The sequence below is a fragment of the Heptranchias perlo genome, chromosome 9, assembly GCF_035084215.1.
Source record: "Heptranchias perlo isolate sHepPer1 chromosome 9, sHepPer1.hap1, whole genome shotgun sequence".
Taxonomy (NCBI): Eukaryota; Metazoa; Chordata; class Chondrichthyes; order Hexanchiformes; family Hexanchidae; genus Heptranchias; species Heptranchias perlo.
In genome coordinates, this window is record NC_090333.1 from 70855558 (window position 1) to 70877094 (window position 21537).

The 21537-nt window shown below is 46.7% G+C and overlaps 1 protein-coding gene across 1 annotated transcript in view; it reads right to left on the reverse strand.

Annotated features, from left to right (window-relative positions):
- qsox1 (quiescin Q6 sulfhydryl oxidase 1) overlaps positions 1-21537 on the reverse strand; it is a 119693-nt gene that overhangs the window by 50938 nt on the left and 47218 nt on the right. The window contains exons 5-6 of the mRNA XM_067990735.1: positions 16132-16222; positions 9228-9373 (exon numbers count right to left, since the gene is read on the reverse strand). Of these exons, the coding sequence (XP_067846836.1) occupies positions 9228-9373; positions 16132-16222 (237 nt within the window). The remainder of the gene's footprint in view (positions 1-9227; positions 9374-16131; positions 16223-21537) is intronic.

The following is a 21537-nucleotide window of genomic DNA, read 5'->3' on the forward strand; positions in this document are numbered from 1 at the left end:
CTCAATGGCCTTGCCCATCCTGTCTCTATAACCTCCTCTAGCCTGATAACAACCCCTCTTCAAACTCTCTATGCCTCAGAGTCTGTCCTCTTGTGCATCCCTCCGCCGTTTGTCCCACCATTGGTAGCCAGAACTTCAGCTGCCCAGGTCAGAATCTATGGAATTCACTCCTTAAATCTCTTCATCTTTCCAGCTCCCTCTCCTCCTTTAAGACTCTACTTAAAACCCACCTCTCTGACCAAGCTTTTCGTCATCCCGCCCAATACCTTTGGCTCAGTGTCAATTTATTTCTGATTATGCCTCTATGAAGCGCCTTGGAGCATTTTTCTACGTTAATGGAGCAATATAAATGCTAGTTGTTGCTGTTTTTCCCATTCCCATTCGCTCCACTTAATTAACAACCACCACCGATACCTGTGGGTTATACTATCCCACCTGATGGGTACGGTAGTGGCGTGGTTATGTTACTAGAGTAGTAATCTAGAAACCTTGGACCAATAATCCAGAAAAAGTGAATTCAAATCCCACCATAACAGGTTGAGAATTTAAATTTAGATTTTTTAAAAAATCTGGACATAAAAAGTTGGCATCAGTTAAAGTGATAGTCAGATATCGTAAAACTCCAACTGGTTCACTAATGTCCCTTGGGAAGGAAACCTGCTGTCCTTACCCAGTCTGGCCTATATATGAATCCAGTCACACACCAACGTAGTTGACTCTTAACTGCCCTCTGGAATGGCCTAGCATGCCACTTGGTTGCATCAAACCTTTCCAGGACAACTAGGGATGGGCAATAAATGCCGGCCTTGCTAGCAACGCCCACATCCCAAAAAAAAACCTGAAGGACTCGGGGGTAATTTTGACTTTAGGTGATAGTGTAAAACAGCCGAGCGCGGCCGTAATACATTTTTGAAAATCGGGAGAGATGTATAACGTGGCCGATCTGATATCACCTGTTTTATACTATCGGCCAAAGTCAAAATTACCCCCACAATGTGGTGGTTGGGGGAAGAGAAGAAAATGAAAACACTCAAATAAGGGTCTGTTTTCAAAGAGTTACTCGCAGATGAAAAGTCCAATGATAGTAAAGTAAAGAAGGGGGTGCTGCAGCCTCAGGGGACAGAAACCCACCAGAAGATGCGTCTGAGAGGAAAGATGCCGAAGGGAGGGAAGAGAGAGTGAGAGAAGGAAAGTGAGAAGGAAAGGCAGAAAGAGGAAAAGTGAGCTGGAGAAAGGAAGGGAAGGAAAGAAAGAAAAGGGTGAGGCAGGCAAGCTGAGAGAGACAGAGTTAGAGAGGGGAGAAAGAAAGTGATAGAAAGAGATGAGAAAAAATGATAGAGAAAGATAGAAAAAAAAAGAGAAAAAGAAAGAGATGATAAAAAGAAAGATACAGAGAAAAACATAAAAAAGGAAGAGAGAAGGGACAAGAAGCAATGGGAAGCAGAGTAAACTGGGTGGTCTTCCAAGTAGTGGAAGAGGCAGTGCCCAAACATGCCCCTGCCATTAATTCTCCGTGACCTTGCTGCCTGATATTTACTGTTCTGTTTATCCCCTCTTAAAGACACACGCAGGGCTGTGGATCTCTGTTTAACCGTGAGCAGATGGAGGCCTCCTACTTGATCACAAATAATTTTCCCCTCCACTAGCTCTGAAGAAAGCTTGGCACTTTGATAATGTCATCAGCACCATCCAATTATCCCCGGCGTCTGTCACAGGAGACAGCGGAAAGGGCGGATGAGGCCTGGGACAGGATTACACTTGACTTTAGCTTCTTCCCACATCTGTCCCTCAGGCTCTGATGAAATTCTCCCTGGCAAGGTCCATTTACCCAAATGCGGTACACTGCCCCACTGCTCCTTGCACTGTGCCACCGATCAGCTCGACGGCATTAATCATCCATTCAGAGAGACAACGTCCCATCTGCTTGTCACTTCACTCGCCGATCGCATCGTTTGCCTCTGTTCAGTCACCCAGAAAAACACCATTGTTTTCATGCAACAGTTTGGAACATCTTCCTATTGTGCAAGAGTCGTACAATCTCCTGTGCATATTCCATGCGGTGAAACATTAACTGTTTAGCAAACAGCAACAGAAAATCCTGGAAAAGGTATTGGAGAGAAAGCCAGGTTCACGTTTCGAAAGTGGCCCTTCACCCAGTACTTGTGGAAAGACTCTGAGTCAGAAAGTTCTAGGTTCAAGTCCCACTCCAGAGACTGGAGCACAAAATCTAGGCTGACATTTCAGTGTAGTACTGAGGGCGTGCTCAGATGAGACGTTAAACCGAGGCCCCGTCTGCCCTCTCAGGTGGATGTAAACGATATCCCATGGCACTATTTTGAAGAAGAGCAGGGGAGTTCTCCCCGGTGGCCTGGACAATATTTATCCCTCAAGCAACATCACTAAAACAGATTATCTGGTCATTGTCACATTGCTGTTTGTGGGAGCTTGCTGTGCGCAAATTGGTTGCCATGTTTCTTTTGGTCTGTCTTTCTTTTTTTTGTTGACCAACTTGCAAGCTGTTTCCCCACAATTTTTGTTTGTATTTTGGATTTCCAGTTTTCTTTATCTTTTAACCATCTCAGGCTACCTTCATAGTTTATTGATTGATTCAGCAAGGTTCTGTTTGAGAGGCATTTCACTGCAAACATGGTGACTGCATGCCCCACATACACAGATCACGTTCCAATGTGAGGCTGACCTTTGCCCTCTCCCTTCCTCTTTCTCTTCCCCAACTTCAAGCTGGGTTGCTGGATATAGGAGTGAACAAAATGGAGTAGCTACTTTTTACTACAATTGGCCCCAATGCAGAGGGAAAGGGCGGTGGGACATATCAGCCAGGGTTCCTGCTTCTGATCACCATCCAGTGACCTCACTTGCAGAAAAGTAAGTATGTCTCAGGGATTTCGGGTTCAGAACAGGATCAAGCTCAGCTGTGATGCCCTACATGGTTGAATAACCGAGTGACACTCAGTGTCAAGGCTCCTCGTAAAGCATGACCTCTTGAGTTTGGGATGCCAGTGCCCATGGAATGGTTTGCATCAGAAAGAAAGACTTTCATTTATATAGTGCCTTTCACAACCTCAGGACGTCACAAAGTGCTTTACAGCCAATGAAATACTTTGGAAGTGCAGTCACCGCTGTAATGTGGGAAATGCGGCAGCTAATTTGCAGACAGCAAGATCCCACAAACAGCAATTTGATATTGACCAGATAATCTGTTTAAGTGATGTTGCTTGAGGGATAAATGTTGGCCAGGACACCAGGGAGAACTCCCCTGCTCTTCTTCGAAACAGTGCCATGGGATCTTTTACGTCCACCTGAGAGGGCAGACGAGGCCTCGGTTTAACGTCTCATCCGAAAGACAGCACCTCTGACAGTGCAGCACTCCCTCAGAACTGCACCGGATTGTCAGCCTAGATTACGTGCTCAAGTCTCTGGAGTGGGACATGAACCCACAATCTCCTGATTCAATGGTGAGAGGTCTACAGCTGATACCTGTGGGCACATATTGCTAAGGCAATTGACATGCCAAATGTTGATCTGTCTCTAAATTCCCCCATAAAGTAACAAGCTCATTGCCAATGGGGCTAATTCGGAGTCTGTAATTTCTTCCTTCCAGTCTTACTCACTCTGGTGGACAGATGGCGATGCAGGCCCTGGTAGGTGGTTGAATCCCAGCATTTGCCCATTGCGTGGCCATCAATTCATCAAGTCAGTTTAAACACTGAAGTTTATTTTGCAAAATGGAAGGATGGCAGCATCGCAGCGACAACGTGTTACACTGTGAGGTGGTAAGTCGCGGAATCCTGCCCAGGGCCTTTCGTACACAGAGCTCCTGATTCCCCCATGGGCAAGCGCTGAGCTCAGGCCAATTGTTTTCTCCATAGAGGAGGAGGGGAAAAGCAGCTTGCTGTCAAGTGTTTCCTGGCATCTGGCTTCATAACAGCATTGGCAAGGGATCAGGAACAGGCTTTGGGCTGGCTGTGTCTTACGATGATGTGTGCCTGAGAACAATTGGGAAAAAGGGAAGGAGAGGAGAAAACACACACACAAACACACACATACACACGTACAAACACACATATACACACGTACAAACACACATATACACACGTACAAACACACATATACACACGTACACACAAACACCAGAAACTTCCTTAATTGTGAACATACTAAGAACCTCTTTTACTAGGAATACATTTCCCTGCTGACTGTGCACACAGTCCTCAGCTCTTCAGGTTATGAGCTGTAGCACAGCAGTGACTCCTGCAGGCCGTACTGCACCAATACACACTGACACTCAGCACTGACGAGACAGCTTGGTAGCCTAAAATAAGTATGTAAAATAAAAGCTGTTTGAAATTAAGAGTGTTTAAGAAACTGGTATCCTTTTTAACATGGAGGGGGGAGGATGCCAATGAGTGTGATGGCAGGTGTTTACTTAATGATGCCGCCATTACTGGTTGAGACAGAAACTATGTCAACATTGAAGATTAGTCTGGATAGGTGGATGAATGAAACGGGGATGAAGGGATTGGGAACAGGGTGGGTAAATGTGATTAGAACTATTTGCTCGCGTGGAGGGTAGAAGTCAACACGGACTGGTTGGGCCGAATGGTCTATTTCGTGTTGTAAACTTCTATGCCTTTCTACGTCTTTGTATCACTCCTCTGGAAGGGGCCAGGCTGCCCACGTGCCCTGACCAGCAACATGAAAAGAGGCATTTTCATAGCACTGAGGCGTGAAAGACCCGGCACAATGGAACAAGGGGGACAAAATTCCTCTTTTGACACAAAACAGGAGAATGCCTGTTTTCTCTGGTAATTAGTGACTTACTGTTACAAATTTACGGCCTCCACTACGTTCTCAGGTTCAGCATCACCGGCACTGCCATAAGCAGACCTCATGTCTCCTACGATCTGGAGAAGATCTTTACTCCGCTAAGTCTGGTTAAATGATAGCATGTCCCAGGGCCCATGACAATAAGACCCCTCACTGTGTGTCCTGGATACCGTGAGTTCACGCGCATTCTCTCTTCTTTTTGGAAAATGAACTGAAAAGGAACTCTAGCAAAATGAAGCTCAATCGTAAACTAAAAAAAACTGTACATTTTACATAAAATACATAATGAACAGAATAGCTTTTTCATGGGAAGATTTACCTATATCCTACTGCGCCTTGTACATTGACAATAAAAGATTATGCAACTTTGCTCTTTGTTATGGGCTGAGGTCACTTTACAAGTCTCCAGTCCCTGAACTGATTGGCGCTAACCTGAGATAGAGAAACCTCGTTATCTCACTCTTTCTATTCCAGGATCAAACTGCCCCAACCAGGCTTTTCTAGAGAGAGGTGAACAGATTAAACTGACCTCTGACCTCTCCTTCCACTCGTTGTGTCGAGGATTGGCTCGCTGAGCTGCCAATCAAACCTGCCTTCTTGAATGCAAGATCTCCCATTAGTGTGGGTGATATGGCAACCGCATTGACTGTTTAATTAAGCCCCTTCCCACCCATCACTACAAGTACTAGATGAAAATCATTCTAACATTAAAAGGTGCGAACACCTCTGGGATGAGCTGAATGGCATCCATTGTCTCAAAACTGACATGGCATACCAGAATGCACACCTCCGAGATGGCTGTTCATCCGAAACAATATCCCAAGAAGCTTGTTCTTCTCTGGGGAGTTAACCCTTTCTGAACTGAAGCGAACTTCATAGCAACGTCGCAATATAAATGAAATCAAAATTCCTTTCAGGACAAATAGACAAAAATCTCAAAATGTTACATTCACTAACAATATGGCATGTTGTAAAATCACCTGTTTCCACGGGTTTTTTTTAAGTGAGTCCTTCACTATGAAAAAAGCTTTCTCCAGTTTTTAGAAAAGAGGAATTTCACAGAAATAATATTGTTTAAAAGAGGTTTAACACATAATATATAAATAATAACAGTATATCCTGTTATACATAACAAACCTGTATACATGCAGAATTACTAGGGTATAAGAATCCTGTTTATTATTATAGATCATCCTCACACCCACATTGAAAGGCAGAGGGAGCACTGGCAGGGATGTGCCATCTCCTGCAAGGATATGTGCAACTAACATGCACCAAAGAGCTGGCACTGCCAGTGGCAGTAACAGTCAGCTAGGCCCTCATATTCTTTCTCTCTCTGCCTCCCTTCAGGCCTGCCGCAATGCTGCCCTATGGGCACTGTGCCCTCGAGTGGCAAACGGGGCCACTCTCCTGACTGTCAACTCATTCAGCACCATCTCCACTTCACCAGCTATCAAGCAAGCTGCTCGAATGTTACAACATTCCATCCCTCAGCTAAAGACTCGGTTTCCTGTCAACCATTTCTGTTACCCAGAGAGACTTTGCAAAGGCTTAAATATCTATCTTCTTTAATATATTAAATTGATGTGCGCATTTCATTGGAAACTCATTATAAATACATGCAATACCTGTTTTCCTGTATAGGTATTTTCAATGTTAAAGGTGTCACATGGTGGGACACACAATAGCTGCTATTTGATAGAGTATATCACCCTGTGATTGCACAATCTGGCTTCTGGGTTCCCACAAATCATTCAAAGGGCTTTCTGAAATAAAATTCACTGCCGTTTGTTTCTCAGTAATTCAAATTGCTAATGTCCAAAATTAGGGTTTAAACAATTTTTTTTTAAAATCCACATTTTATAATAAGATGATTAAGTTTATCCACTGAATTTTTTTTTGTGTTTTTATATGTCTTCATTAAAGTTTTTAATCAAAGGCCACAGCCGCTCCCAAAAGCCTGGGCTTAGAGTTGTTACTTTTGCCTAGAGTGGTGACTACTGTCAGCTGAATCTGTATTCTCTGTAAACATGTGTGGAGCCCTCTGGCCTCTCATTATCTGTCCTTGGGGGAGCAGGTAAGGCGGTGGGAAGCCTGTGTGATTGGGGGAAAGGGTGGATAGGGAGCCACTGAGGGCCACATATGGCCCACAAACCCCCACCCGAAATGAGTCCTGCAACCGTTGGTGGCTCATTTCCCCGCTATGCTACTCATCAGCCCTCCTGAAAGAAAGAGGAAAAGAAGGGAGAAAAGACATTGAAACATAAGACAATGGAGAAGCAAAAAAAAAGTTAAGGGGAAAGAAGGAGCAGAGAAGATCGAGACAGGAGCGATGAGGAGAGAACGAGGGAGAAACAGCAACATAAATACTGGAGAGCCAGGTGACCATATTCCCCGATTTACAATGAGCAATTCCATAGGAGATGGACCAGGATATTAAAAATATTAGAAGCCTTTGTAAAGGCCATTGACATTTTTGTCCCCAAAAGCAAGCATTCAACTTTAAGTGGCTGCATCTCTTTACTCTTACCAATCACCCCTTGTAAACAGCTTTCAAAAATGTGACACAACAATTTGAATCTGTGACAGTGATTGGGGTTGCTTAGAGGAGAATCTCCAGCTGCCACCCCCCCTAACACTCCTAAAACTCCTAACACCAGGCCCAATATGAATTGGGAGGTCACCCACATTATGTAAATGAAGCTGCCCCAGCAAACTCAGGCAGGGTCAGCGCACTAACAGTCGGTGCTAATAAAGCACCAACCAACTAACACTTGATTGGAAAGTCTCCATTAGCGACTTCCTTTCAGGCCGTAAGGTTAATTGCTGAGCTCTCCCGGATCAATTAGAGCCCTACTGTCCTTAGGCAGACCCTCAGGTCACCCAGAGGTCAGAGTAGCTTTTTTTTTTCTAATATAAAAGTGTGATCCTGAAGTCAATTAGAAAGTATTTTCTGTCGGGGGAATGGAGCTGGGGGGTGGAGGTGGTGGGCATGTTCCTGTAGTTGCCAATAATTGTTATACTATAATTTCTTTTAAAGTGCGACACAGAAACTGGGAGGTGCGACAATTGAAATGTTACTGACATGTCCCACGATCGTTTATTCTGCATGGAGTTACTCCGTCGGAAGGCCACTGCACTCGCTCTGTGACTGCAACCCGATCACGCGGCTCAGCTCAAGTGTGGGCCACAGAGCAAGAGAAAGTAGATGGGAAGGCTTTATTTTGGATAAAAAAAGCCAGCATCTTTAAGATTTGAATGTTGTGGCATGGTTCAAATCACCTGGACTGGTTACCTGGTGAGATGGAGTTAGCATGCAGGTACAGCAAGCAATTAGGAAGGCAAATGGCATGTTGGCCTCTATTGCAAGGGGGTTTGAGTACAAGAGTAAGGAAGTCTTACTACAATTGTACTAAGGGCTTTGGTGAGACCACACCTGGATTACTGTGCACAGTTTTGGTCTCCTTATCTAAGGAAGGATATACTTGCCTTAGAGGCCGTCCAACAAAAGTTCACTAGATTCCTGGGATGAGAGGGTTGTCCTATGAGGAGAGATTGAGTAGAATGGGCCTATACTCTCTGGAGTTTAGAAGAATGAGAGGGGATTTCAGTGAAACATAAGATTCTGAGGGAGCTTGACAGGGTAGATGCTGAGAGATTGTTTCGCCTGGCTGATGAGTCTAGAACTAGTGGGGATAGTCTCAGAATAAGGGGTTGGCCAGTTAGGACCGAGATGAGGAGAAATTTCTTTACTGAGAGGGTTGTGAATCTTTGAAATTCTCTACCCCAGAGGGCTGTGGATGCGGAGTCGTTGAATATATTCAAGACTGAGATCGATAGATTTTTGGACTCTAGGGGAATCAAGGGATATGGGGATCGTGGGACAGTGAAGTTGAGGTTGAAGATCAGCCATGATCTTATTGAATGGCGGAGCAGGCTCGAGGGGCCATATGGCCTACTCCTGCTCCTATTTCTTATGTTCTTAAGGAGGGCTAGGAAAAGGCCACTTGAATTGGGCATGCCTTGATATTGAGAAATGTAAGGAGTCGCACAACACCAGGTTATAGTCCAACAGCTTTATTTGAAATTTCAAATAAAGCTGTTGGACTACAACCTGGTGGTGTGCGACTCCTTACATTTGTCCACCCCAGTCCATCACCGGCATCTCCACATCATTGATATTGAGAGGCAGGGATACATGTTTCAGAAAGAATTCAGCATAATTAAACAGCCATCGACATTCAGTTCCACGCGTATGGCATCATATATAACACGCCCTGTGTTAACAGCTACAATGGTCCTGAAGATGTGGCAACGGCGGACAGCAGGGCCAGTGACGCACAGACCGTGCAACACACTTGTAACTGGAGAGTTATACATACACTGTGACCTTCCTGTGGGTGTTATTAGCGAAGTACAGGTAGCAAGAGGGGACATCCTGAACACCAAGCATCATCATGAGGTTCTCTTCACTGCTCAGAACTCTCCGCACGGCGATGTTCTCGTACTGCAGCATATCCAAGGTCACCTGTGGAGACAACAGGCACCAATAAGAAGCTTCCTTCAAACCAACCAAAAGAAACTGGAAAATGACACTGTAGGAGAAAAACTCTTTGAGGGTGAAGTCGGTCCTGGTGATAATTTTACTGGAGTTTTGGGGATTCCCGTTTAATACTCACACACTAATTCATTTTGTTCCCCCTAAAATTATCAACAGGACAAATTTGCCTGCTTTGAATCGTCGTGTAGGAGGCACTAACCAAGTTGCTTATAGCGAGTCTCAGAACAGTTGGTTTTAACAGTGACAGAAACTGTGTCTGAGAAGCAATAATGGAGGCTGCCGCATTCTTGATATTGGAGTAACACACTGGTTGGAGGTGTTGTAATTTTGCACTTTGGATCATCCTGAAAATTCTCAGTTCCTCACTGTAGTAAATAATCAACCACTATTGTTTATATTGCAGGTAACTAAGAGCAGTAAAATGAAACTATTTTTCAAGGTGTTTCAGGCCCAATTTCTTTCTTGGGTCTTGATGTGCAATGCCCTGTCTCCAGCTAGAGGGCGCTAGCCTCTACCAAAGTTTCGATGCTACTGGTTGCTGAGATGCATTTCTGATGTAAGTGGAAGAAAGTCAGGCAGAAAGTCTCATTTCCCAATGCCTAGACACTCCGGTATAGATGAAAAGCATAACCTCAAAAGCAGTTTGTCCTACCCCATACATGGCTTGATGGCCTCTCATCTGGGGCAGATGGAGCTGCTTTTGTGCGAGAAGACAGTCTATGCAGTTAAAAAAATTCTAAGCAAAGAGAACGGAAAGTAACCCCCCCCCACCCTGGCTGCTGACTGACTAACCTACCACAGCAGTGACTGACCATACTGCGGCCCCTGGTTGTTGGCAAGCTGGGTAGAAGGGAACTACAACGAGACAAGTAGGGTCTTGGCTCATCACAAACTGGGTGACTTTGCCCTCCACTTCATGAGGCAGTAGTATTCTTGACACCATTACAAAATGGTCCTCCTGCTTTCCCAGATAACGGACAATTCCTTTAAGCAAAGAAAACTCAGTTTGACTCCCCACGACATAGAATTACACAGCACAGAAACAGGCCATTTGGCCGAACAGGTCTATGCCGGTGTTTATGCTCCACACGAGTATCCTCCCACCTTACTTCATCTAACCCTATCAGCATATCCTTCTACTAATTTCTCCCTCATCTAGTTTTCCCTTAAATGCATCTATGTACAGTTGCATTCTGTTGTATATTGATACAGTGGCCCAGACTTTGCTGGACTGGGGAATCTCACTGCTTGCTCTGTTAGTTAGACTTTCCATGCATGTTTAGGTTTTAACATTTTTTGCCCTCAAAGTTGCTGGAAGTGTGAGCTGATAATGGGCGCAGCGAGGGCAACAGAGTATCTGGGACTTGAGTGAACAATGGGACAGTGTCTCTCCTTAACCAATGTGATTAAAGGATTGAGAAATAAACAGAGGAAGGATTGAGGCGGAGGGTGAATTAGTGTGGGTGAATTCAATGTCAAATCAAGTACAGAAAGAGAAAAAAGAGAGGGGAAGAAAGATTGGATTAAGAGAGAGAGAAAAAAGGAAAATTAAGAAAAAACATTTTTAAATTCAAAATATGACATTTTTAAAATCTCCTGAAACAATTCACATCCTGAAGGAATGAGACTCCACACTTACAATTGTTCACTTTCTGGGCACAAGAGGCTGACTTGCAATCATTAACAACCATCATAGATGCATTTAAGAGGAAACTAGATAAACACATGAGGGATAAAGAAATAGAAGGATATGTCGATAGAGTGAGATGAAGGAGGGAGGAAGGAGGCTTGTGTGGAGTATAAACACTGGCATGGACCTGTTGGGCCGAATGACCTGCTTCTGTGCTGCACATTCAATGTAATCACGTCGTTAAAAGACTTAACTTTCTGTGGCGAGTTTAATTGGCAATTAATGTGCAAATGCAGCAACATCATGAAAATCACGGGGAGGTTAAACGCAAGATGCCGTTTTCATGAGGCTAATGGCGGAGTGGTACAAATCAGACAGAAACTTGTGGCGATTTGCAATTCATGGTGTATCTCTCCCTCGCCACAAGTTGCGCTGGCTGATTTGCACATTAATACAGCATGCAGCGTTCACACGCTGTTATTTTCTCAGCAAAATCTGGGCCAGTGTGTCCTCTGAGAGGAAGATGGTTTTTAATCCATTCTAGATCTACGGGTGTTGATCAACTTCATTCTGAAGGGTAATTACAGGATGGCATTGCCGCAGCAGAGGACCCAGAGGTTGACAGGATAGCTAGAACTTCAGGGACAAGTGCTTCCAGATATCAGAGCATGTGGAAAGGCTCAATGTGGAATAAGTAGGTGACTAACAGAGATCTCCTCATATCTCCACCCAGTGTGGTTGTTTCTCGCAGAATGTAGCATACCGTGTGACAATCTGTATCTAGATTATTGGCTCATGAGAGCTCCCTCTCTCTAAACAATGGCAGCAGGTCCTGAATTTATCAAGGAAGTTATGCTTCCTCATTAGCCAAATCAAGTCCCAGTTCCAGCTGGTGCAAAATCTGCCTTTCATAGGTGGCTGCAGACAACTCTGGCAGACTTTCACTACCATTGGACTGGTCTTGGCTCAAATTGCAGCTCAAATGCTCCAACTCCCAATCAGGGACAGAACTGTCACTCAGTACGACATGCAGGTCTGAGGTAGTTGATGGAGGCCAAGTTCTTGGTGCCAGATGTAAAAGTTCTTTTTTTTAAAAACACAGCTGCAGTTAAACCTTCTGAAACACCCAGCGTCGAACAGTACCTTGATCCAGGACCACCATCCATATGATGCCCTGTGCTTTACCCTGTATGACAGATCGGAAGAACACTGTACGTAACCAACGTCTCTGCCATCTACGTGGATACCATAGCCAAGACCAGGTTCCACTTTCGTAAAACTAGAATTCAACGTTTCAAAAAAAAAGCCTGCAGTGAAGGAGATCCATGCTAAACCGGGTTTCCATTGACTTAAATCACCAGAACTGTCACTTTAGCCAATGTACTCTTAGTTATCACCACAAATTACTCTCGTCACAACCATCATCAGTGATAGATGGGTAACAACTAGTGATTCAACTGAGTTCAAAATACCTTCTCCAAACAGAGCCCAAGTTTGGATGGGCAACATCCCCAGGATGGAATGTTTGTTCGTATACGAACAATTAATGCGCTCATACTGCATTTCCTGTGAGCTCTGTTTTTACGCAGACACTAACTCGTTTACACTAACCTTAGGTGATTGGAAGCTCTAGCCAACACAACATAATTTATTCTGCTGCGTACTTTCCACAATTCAGGTAGAAAAGTACAAAAATTCCACATCGCACCGTTACATTCGAAATTGCGCATTTCCCCAGTGACTACGCTTCAAGAAGTACTTCATTGGATGTACAGCGCTTTGGGACGCCCTGAGGTCGTGAAAGGCGCTATATAAATGCAAGTCCTTCCCTTTTACATCATACTGAATGAAATGTCAGTGAGAGCACTGCTAATACCCCGCTTACATCATAACAAAGTAAGCTGATGCACTGACCTTCCAACATTATAATTCTACAGGATGTTTTGGAGCAAGGTGTTCGGTTACCTTGTTGAATCCTCTAATTATTGTTTGCTATCAGAAGTGTCTGCCCCACAGCATCGTAGAATTGTCTCTCTTGCGTACAAAAAGAGGGAAAAGATAGCTTGTAATTGAACCGTTGCTGTGTGGTGCCATTATTCAACAACGAGGACATAATTCCAACAAAAAGGATTGAATGTCGCATTTAGAAATGCATTAATTCCCCAAAGCAGACAGATTTTATTTGAAAAGGCACATTAATCTACCCTCCATTTCACTGAATTCCTGATTATATCCGAACCCAATGGAAGACTGACTCCTCATATCATCACAAGTAATTGGTGTCAATCTCTTCCTACCCTTTAGCATGTCAACCCTCTATCACCACAGACATACTAAAGGGTGGGAAGGGACTGACACCAGTTACTTGTGACAAGATCAGGAGAGTTAAAGTTCCCCCTTTCATGTTTTTTAAAAATATATCAGTGGAGTACACTTAGCATTTCAAAAACTCCCGGGATAGGGTGGTGAGGATTCCCTCAACTCTGCTCCAACAATGTATCCTCAGCCCCTACCCTCAGGACAGTCCCAAATATACCTCACTGGCCATCCTCTGAGTGTGATTCCCAATTTAGTCCCAAATTAGGAGCAGCTTTATGCTATGGAACTGGGTTGAGAGTGTCCAAATTCATTCATATAGGACCGATACACCCAGCAGGCCAAGGAGGTTTTCATCCCATCAGTCTCTGCTGGATTTGAGCACGAATCACTAATAAATCTAGTATGGAATTTAGGAAAAACATCTTTACCCAGTGAATGGTGAGAACTAGCTACCACATGGAGTAGTTGAGGCAAATAGCATAGATGCATTTAAGGGGAAGCTAGATAAGCACATGAAGCAGAAAGGAATAGAAGAATATGGTGATAGAGCTAGATGAAGTAGGTTGCGAGGAGGCTCGCATGGAGCATAAACACCGGCATAGACCAGTAGGGTGGAATGGCCTGTGTCTGTGCTGTAAATTCTATGTAAAACCTAATGCATCACCCTGTCTCCTGTTTGCCAGCGGTTTAATTCAGTGCCAACTGGGCACGGCAGTGTAGTGGACTGATTACTGAATTTTGAAACTGAAGTGTTGGAGGATCCACAACTATGAGGCATGCTGCCCCAAAGCAAATCTATGGAGCTACTCGCTGAGCATGGCCTTCCCCAGGTGGACATTGCAAAATGAATGTTTCTCCTGGCAGGTGACAGGATTGTTACATGTAAAGTCCTCCGCAACCTCGTCCTCAGTCACCTGTCAGAAAATCAACACATTATATTTCCATACCTAGAATAATCCAGTTACAGATCCAATTCTCTAGCTAGCTGCACCCCTCAATCTCCGTCCCTCCCCTCCTGAAGGCACTCACTCCTGGTTGGATACGGTCCCATAGGGGGCCGGGCTGGGCCAGGTTCCATGTCTGGTGACCACTGTTCATGTACGAGCCCAGACAATATATGTTGGCAGGCCATTGCAACATGGTGCTTCACAGACAAGTCTAGTCTATGTCCTTGACCACATGCCAGGACATCCCAATAGAAGTCTCGAGATAGCATCGTTCAGGTGGGATGTTTGCTTTCCGTTTCTCAGATGCTGAACCTTGCTGCCTCAAAAAAAAATCCACGTACCAACTACCACCACGGGAGCAGAGTAATTAGCTGATTGATTTTTTTTTGTTCTCCTCCTTATCCCCATGGGGTGGAGGCCAGCTCTAGCGTCCCTACAATGACCTGCCTTTGGTCAGTCAATTCAGGACAAACAGGGCATATCCTACTCTGTGTGGCTCAGCACCAAATCAATGCCTTCCACTCTGAGTCTCAATCCCAGCCTGCTTTTAGGAACAAGAGTAGGATATTTGGGCCATTGAACTTGTTCCATCATTTTGTTAGCCATGGTAATCCATCTAATCCCAACTTTCTGCCCCTTCTCTAGATCCCTTACTACCCTGTAAGTATCTAACTTGTAAATTCTTTATCTATGGCTTTCTGAGACAGCACACTTCAGATTCTCAGATCCCTTTGTCTGAAGAATCACTTTTAGTCAGATTAGTTATAATTTTAATATGGTGTCCCTTTGTTCTAGAAAGAGGAATCGTTCTTTATCTACCTGTCTGTTGCCTTCATGATTTTAAATGCGAGCTAGCTCGCGCAGCCTCTCATCATCAACAAGTCTCTTCATCACATGTAAAACGTCCCAAGGGGCTTCACATGAGCGATTATCAAACAAAATTTGACTCAACCACATGAGGAGATATTAGGACAGGTGACCAAAAACCAAGAGGTAGGTTTTAAGGAACATCTTAAAAGAGGAAAGAGAGATGGAGAGGAGGAGAGGTGTAGGGAGGGAATTCCAGAGCTTAGGGCCTGGGCAGCTGAAAGCACAGCCGCCAATGGTGGAACGATTAAAATCGGGGACACGCAAGAGGCCAGAATTGGAGGAGTGCAGAGATCTGGGAGGGTTGTAGAGCTGAAGGAGGTTACAGAGATAGGGAGGGACGACGCCGTGGAAGGATTTGAAAACAAGGATAAGAATTTTAAAATCGAGGCCTTGCCGGACCAGGAGCCAATGTAGGTCAGTGAGCACAGGCGTGATGGGAGAACGGGACTTATTGCGAGTTAGGATATGGGCAGCAGAGTCAGGATGGTATGTGATTTGGAGGTGACGGTGCTCCCACGACATTGCTGCCCTCGTCCTTATCGCAGGGAAGGGGGATGCTGTAAGAGTAACCTTGGTAAGTTGCTGCAGTGTGTCCTGTAGATTGTACAAAGTTAACAAAGAAAGGAAAATGATTCCATTCCCTACAACTGACATCCTCATCTTGATGAGGGGACAAAGTCAAAGTCACTAGTTACCATCACTCCTAATCTCAGCTGGGGCCCTCAGCGAGATGCAGTACTCAAGAGTGTGCTTTACTTGTAATGTTGCATACCACTTCGCAGCTTGTTACTGAGCTGCATTATAAGAAGCCCGTGGGCCTTTATCTGCCTTTTCAATACTGTGATGGGCAGACACACAAGGGAAGCTCAGCAGGCATCCTGTAAATGGGATTAAAGCAGTGCCACATACGGTTAGCTGAAACATGAGCAGTAATTGAAATCCAAAGGCACATAGCTCACCTCTCGGCCCAGGTAGGAGTTCTCGTCTTCAAAGATCAGTGCCAGATACTGAACACTGTTGGCAGCAAAGAAGTTCTGTACCTCTGCCATGCTAGAATTGAAGAAAGAAAAATTACACATATGGAATAAATCACTGCATTAAGAAGGCAGCCAAAAAACACGAAGGTTGCAGCATTATTAAAAAGGGAAGGGTATTAATTCAATATTGCCACAAATTTGAAAATGTTTTTGAGGAAAATCATAGAACCTTACAGCACAGAAGGAGGTCGTCATTTGGCCCATCGTGCCTGGGCTGGCTCTCTGAAAGAGCTATCCAATTAGTCCCACTTCCCCGTTCTTTCCCTACAGCTCTGCAAATTTTTCCTTTTCAAGTATATATCCAATTCCCTAGATACCTGTACCTTTAAGAAGTCTCTCGGTCTTCCCATATTACTGGGTTTTACGTCTGAAGACTGCTGGTCAGAGGCAGATCCCCTGTCGTGACAAGCGAATGGAGAGACTGAGGTGCGTGCACCATTCCTTCTTCATGTCACTCAAAGGCAGATTGTATACAAGCTGACCGCTGCCAAGATACGGCTGGACAAATCATGGAACATGACAACAAGCCCGAGAGGCACTGGTACAGGTATAGGTGGCACCTGCACCATTCGGGACACATGACAATTCAGTAGCTTTACATTTTTCATGTTAATGGCGAGGAATGCTGCTGCTGATGCTGAGAAGTGGAACACATTCCCAACTCAGGCACCCAGTGTCAGCATGCTCAGGCCAGTTTTAAGGTAGATTAGATGTCCTAAACTCTGCCCCCCACCCCCGTCTGCTTCAACCCTCCCTTTGAAGATCGTCCCCATACTGCATCATTGTGGCATTTCTGTTTCCCACACCAACCATCCTAATGGCCTCTCTTGAGTGGAACTCTCAAAGTAGGGTCAGGTTAGTGCTGTGGGACCACGCCCACTCAGAATAGGGTTAAAGACAGCCCAAACTCATTCCACACAGGACCTTTAGAGCGAGCATCTCTGTCTGGGCTGGAAGTGAAAGGACCGTGCGTAACCCAGTTGTTCAAGCATGACAGTCTGAGACTTCTTCACCGTCACTAACCTACTTTGTTCTTGGGCAAAGGGCTGAGGTGGAATTTTGGGGTCACCCAGCTGACAGATGGTGAAAGAGCAACTCTGTTCCGCTGGAATTCTACACGCACGCAGCACAGCAACTGTCAAACTGTGACTGAGCAAGAAGACGGAGTCTTTGCTTGACACTTCCATCACCTTTGGCCTTCATGGGTCGACCCCCATTTATTAAAACATCAACCTCTGCTTCCTCCTCCGGCAAACCCATTTAACACCTTGAAAGCCCAGACAAATGTAAACTCCTTTCAGAATTTCACAGCTGATCTTTGCCCCTTAAGCCACTACATCAGCAGGACAATGACAGATTTAAACTCGCTTCTTGACTTTTCTAAATACTTACTTATTTTAAACCATTTTGCACAGGAGATCCAACCTCCAGCCACCTTCCCCGCCACCCTACCACCAATGCTACCGCTATTTCCCCAGCTAAGAGGGCAGGCAGTAAGGACGCCAGAGCAACTCACTGAACAAACTGAAGGGCACTGCAGTTTATTCCTGACTCCTTCATGGGAAAGCATCTTGCTTCAAGTTTCATATGGTCTCTGTCAATTTGCTAAAACACTCCCTTCATCTCTGTCTTTGACGCCCATGTCCCCAGCAAAACCTTCACTCCTTCCCATCCTGGTCATACACTTGGTTTGCACCCCCACCTCCCCCCACCTCTTTGCTCCTTCAAGTAGAAGGGGCGTAGACTTTTGAGCGTATCGGCACACAGCTGGCTTACCCATCCATCAGCACATCTGCCTCACATCAAGCTCTACAAGGCCTCACTTTCCTGTGCCAAAACCACTCACTAGTCCAGGATCATCCTGGAGAGCAAAAGATAACCCCCGACTTCTTTTCTCCACCATCAACCGTCTCCTTAAACCCCTCCCCTCCGCCTCCCCCCTCCTCACCACTCGCAACATGTGTGAGGAGCTCATGGACTTTTGTCACCAAGATAGAAACCGTCCATTCAGCTGGCATTGCTGCTCCCCTCCATTCCCCTTGCCCACCAAACCAAACCTACCCCCAGGCTCCCCCCATACCTATCCAATCGTAATCAGAACATCTCCAGCAATGGCTTCTTTTCCTGCCCTCGCACCATCATCTGCGGAGTCTCCCAACAATCTATCCTGGGCCATCTTCTCTCCTTCATTTACTTTGCTGCCTCTTGGCGACACAATCTGCAGACATAGGGTCAGCTTACAGGTGCATGCTGATGACAACCAGTTCTACTTCGCCAACTCCTCTCTCGACCTCTCCACTGCCTCTTTGTTGTGCGACTGTTTGTCCAACATCCAGTCTTGAATGAGCTGAAATTTCCTCCAGTTTAACATGGGCAAGCCATCGTCTTTGACTCCCGCAACAAACGCCATACCTTTGCCAACAACTCCCTCTCCTTCTCCAGCCACCGTCTCACTGCTGAATCAGACTTGGCAATCTCGGTGTCTTATTTGACGCCAAGCTGAGCTTCTGACACCATATCCTCTGCATCATAAAGACCGCTTACTTCTACTTTCATAACACTGCCAGCCTCTATCTGTTGTTGAAACCCTCGTCACATCCAGTATCGACTATTCCAATATTTTTCGAGCTTGTCTCCCAACCTCTGTTAACTTCAGCACGTCCAAAGCTCTGCTGCTTATATTTTATCCCACATGCCCATCACCCGTCTTCACTGAACTACATGGGCTCCCAGTCCTCGAACACCACAAATTTAAAATTCTCACCCGGGTGTTTAAATCCCTTCATGGCCTTAGCCCTCCCTCCCTCTGTAACCTTCTCCAGCCCTACAACACCACCCAACACCCCCCCCCCCGGCAAGGTCTTCATTCCTCTTACTCTGGCCCTTTGTGTATCCACCCCTCTCTTTGCCTATCCATTGGCAGCCATGCCTTCAGTCGCCTAGGCCCTTCGATCAAATTCCCTCCCTAAACCCTCCGCCTCTCCATCTTCCTCTCCTTCTTTAAGGCCATCCCTCCTTAAAACTCTTTTTTTTCCAGTTATGCCTCTGTGAAGCTTTTCTATGTTAAAGGCATTATGCATGGGGAAGTTGTTGTTCTTTTTCAAGAACTTACCCAATTCCCTTTTAAATGATGTTATAGGGTTCGGTTTTGGCGTCGTGTTTCCGGCGGGTTCCCAGCGGGGTGGCCCCGAAAATCCCGATATCCGGTCACGTGACCGGATCGCGACGAAATCCCGGCCACTTCCGGGTACCGCGCTGACGTGCGGGGCTGCGCGCGCAAGCCCCGCTGGTGGGAATCCCGCAGGCAATTAAAGCCAGCGGGGTTCCACTTGAGTGTACTTACCTTGCTCGTTGTGGTCATTTAATGAGCTGAAGCAGCTGTCAAAAGAGGAAGTGTGGGATTTTAGGTTCAAGGCAGTGAGTTTCACACACTGGGGGAAACAGTCCCTCTCGAACCAGGCGTGTTGCAGCCACCAGCCTGTGGCAGGTGCCAAGGTGCACTCCACGGGGGAGAGCCCTCACCCACGCAGGAGGCCACCGCGTCACATAGGGCAACCCCTGCCCTCCACCACCCCCCGCCAAGCCAGAGGACAGACCGACACGAAACCGCAGCCCCAGTCCGAGGAACCACCCACCTACCCTGCACAACCCCTCAGACCAACACCTGCCAGATGGGTGGTGCGTTGACATCGTCGGAGGACGAACAGCATGACCAGCCCCAGCAGCCTCGCAGTCCACGCCGTCCGCCTCGGAGACGTGGGGCCCCCCAACACGGTGCGGTGGCACACCCACCTGCACAGCAGGAGGGAGGGCAACCGCAGAGAGAGATGCGTCGCAGGAGGCACTACCCTCCGCACAGGGTGTACAGAGCGAGGCTCAGCTTCATGGACCTCTCCGAGGAGCAGTGCATACGTCGGCTCAGAGTCAATCGCCAGGTAGTCGCCGACATCTGCAGCCTCCTTAACAACGAGCTGCTCCCTGATGGACCAAGCAGCATCTTCTTACCTGTCGCCGTCAAAGTCACCACTGCCCTCAACTTCTTCGCATCCGGTTCCTTCCAGGGTGCCACCGGGGACATCACCGGGGTCTGTCAGTCCTCTGCACACAAGTGCATAAGGCAGGTCACCGATGGGTTGTTCCGCAGGGCCTCGCACTACATCAACTTCGCCATGGACGAGCGCAGCCAGATGGAGAGGGCGGTTGGATTCCATGCCATGGCCGGCTTCCCGCGGGTGCAGGGTGTAATCGACTGCACCCACATCGCAATACGGGCACCTCCGCATGAGCCAGGGCTGTTCATCAACAGGAAGGGGTATCACTCCATGAACGCCCAGCTCATCTGTGACCACCGCCAGAGATTCCTACACGTGTGCGCCAGATACCCCGGCAGCTGCCACGATGCCTTCGTCCTCAGGGAGTCCGCCGTCCCGCCCATCCTGCAGGCACCCAACGCCGGCAACGGCTGGCTCCTCGGCGACAAGGGGTATCCCCTCCACACGTGGCTCATGACACCTCTGAGGAACCCCATCACCGAGCCGGAGCGTCGGTACAATGACAGCCACACTGCTACCAGGTCTACAATTGAGCAGACCATAGGGCTTCTCAAGATGCGCTTCAGGTGCCTTGATCGTTCTGGGGGAGCGCTGCAATACACACCATTCAGAGTGGGACGAATCATAGTTGTCTGCTGTGCCCTGCACAACATGGCCCAACAGAGAGGGGTGCCGCTGGAGGAGGCCCCATCGACACCCGCCACCCACATTGAGGACGGCGAGGGCGAGGAGGAGGAGGAGGAGGAGGAGGAGGAGGAGGCGCCAGAGGATGTTGGACGATCCATGCGCCGAACCGCGACTCACCGGGATGGTCGCTGGGCCAGGGAGGCACTCATACGTCAACGGTTCTCCTAGAGTCAGACACTGCGAGGCGCTCGCATCTCCTCACCTGCACATGCGAGCGGCCATACCAGCCCCCTCCACTGAAGAGTGCTGCCAGTACTCCTGCACCCAGAGCAGTGTGCCCAATGGGCGGCAGCAGGTGTTCGCCGTCATGATGGCCTCCACGGAACGCACCTATTGCACAGGCCGCGGAAGAATGGACGAGAGGTGGCAGGAGTGGTGAGAATAGAGTATTTAATATCTCCAATGTGACATGATATTAAAAAAAATGAACAAATTAATAGACACCCTGGTGTATTCCCTTTGTGATTATAACGCCTTTGCATTTCTTTTCCGGGTACCCCTACGTGGTGCTACCCCTGTGGCTCCAGCAGAGGTAGTGGCAGGTTGCTCGTGTTCTCGCCTTGACCGGGTAGATGCTTTTGGCGGACGG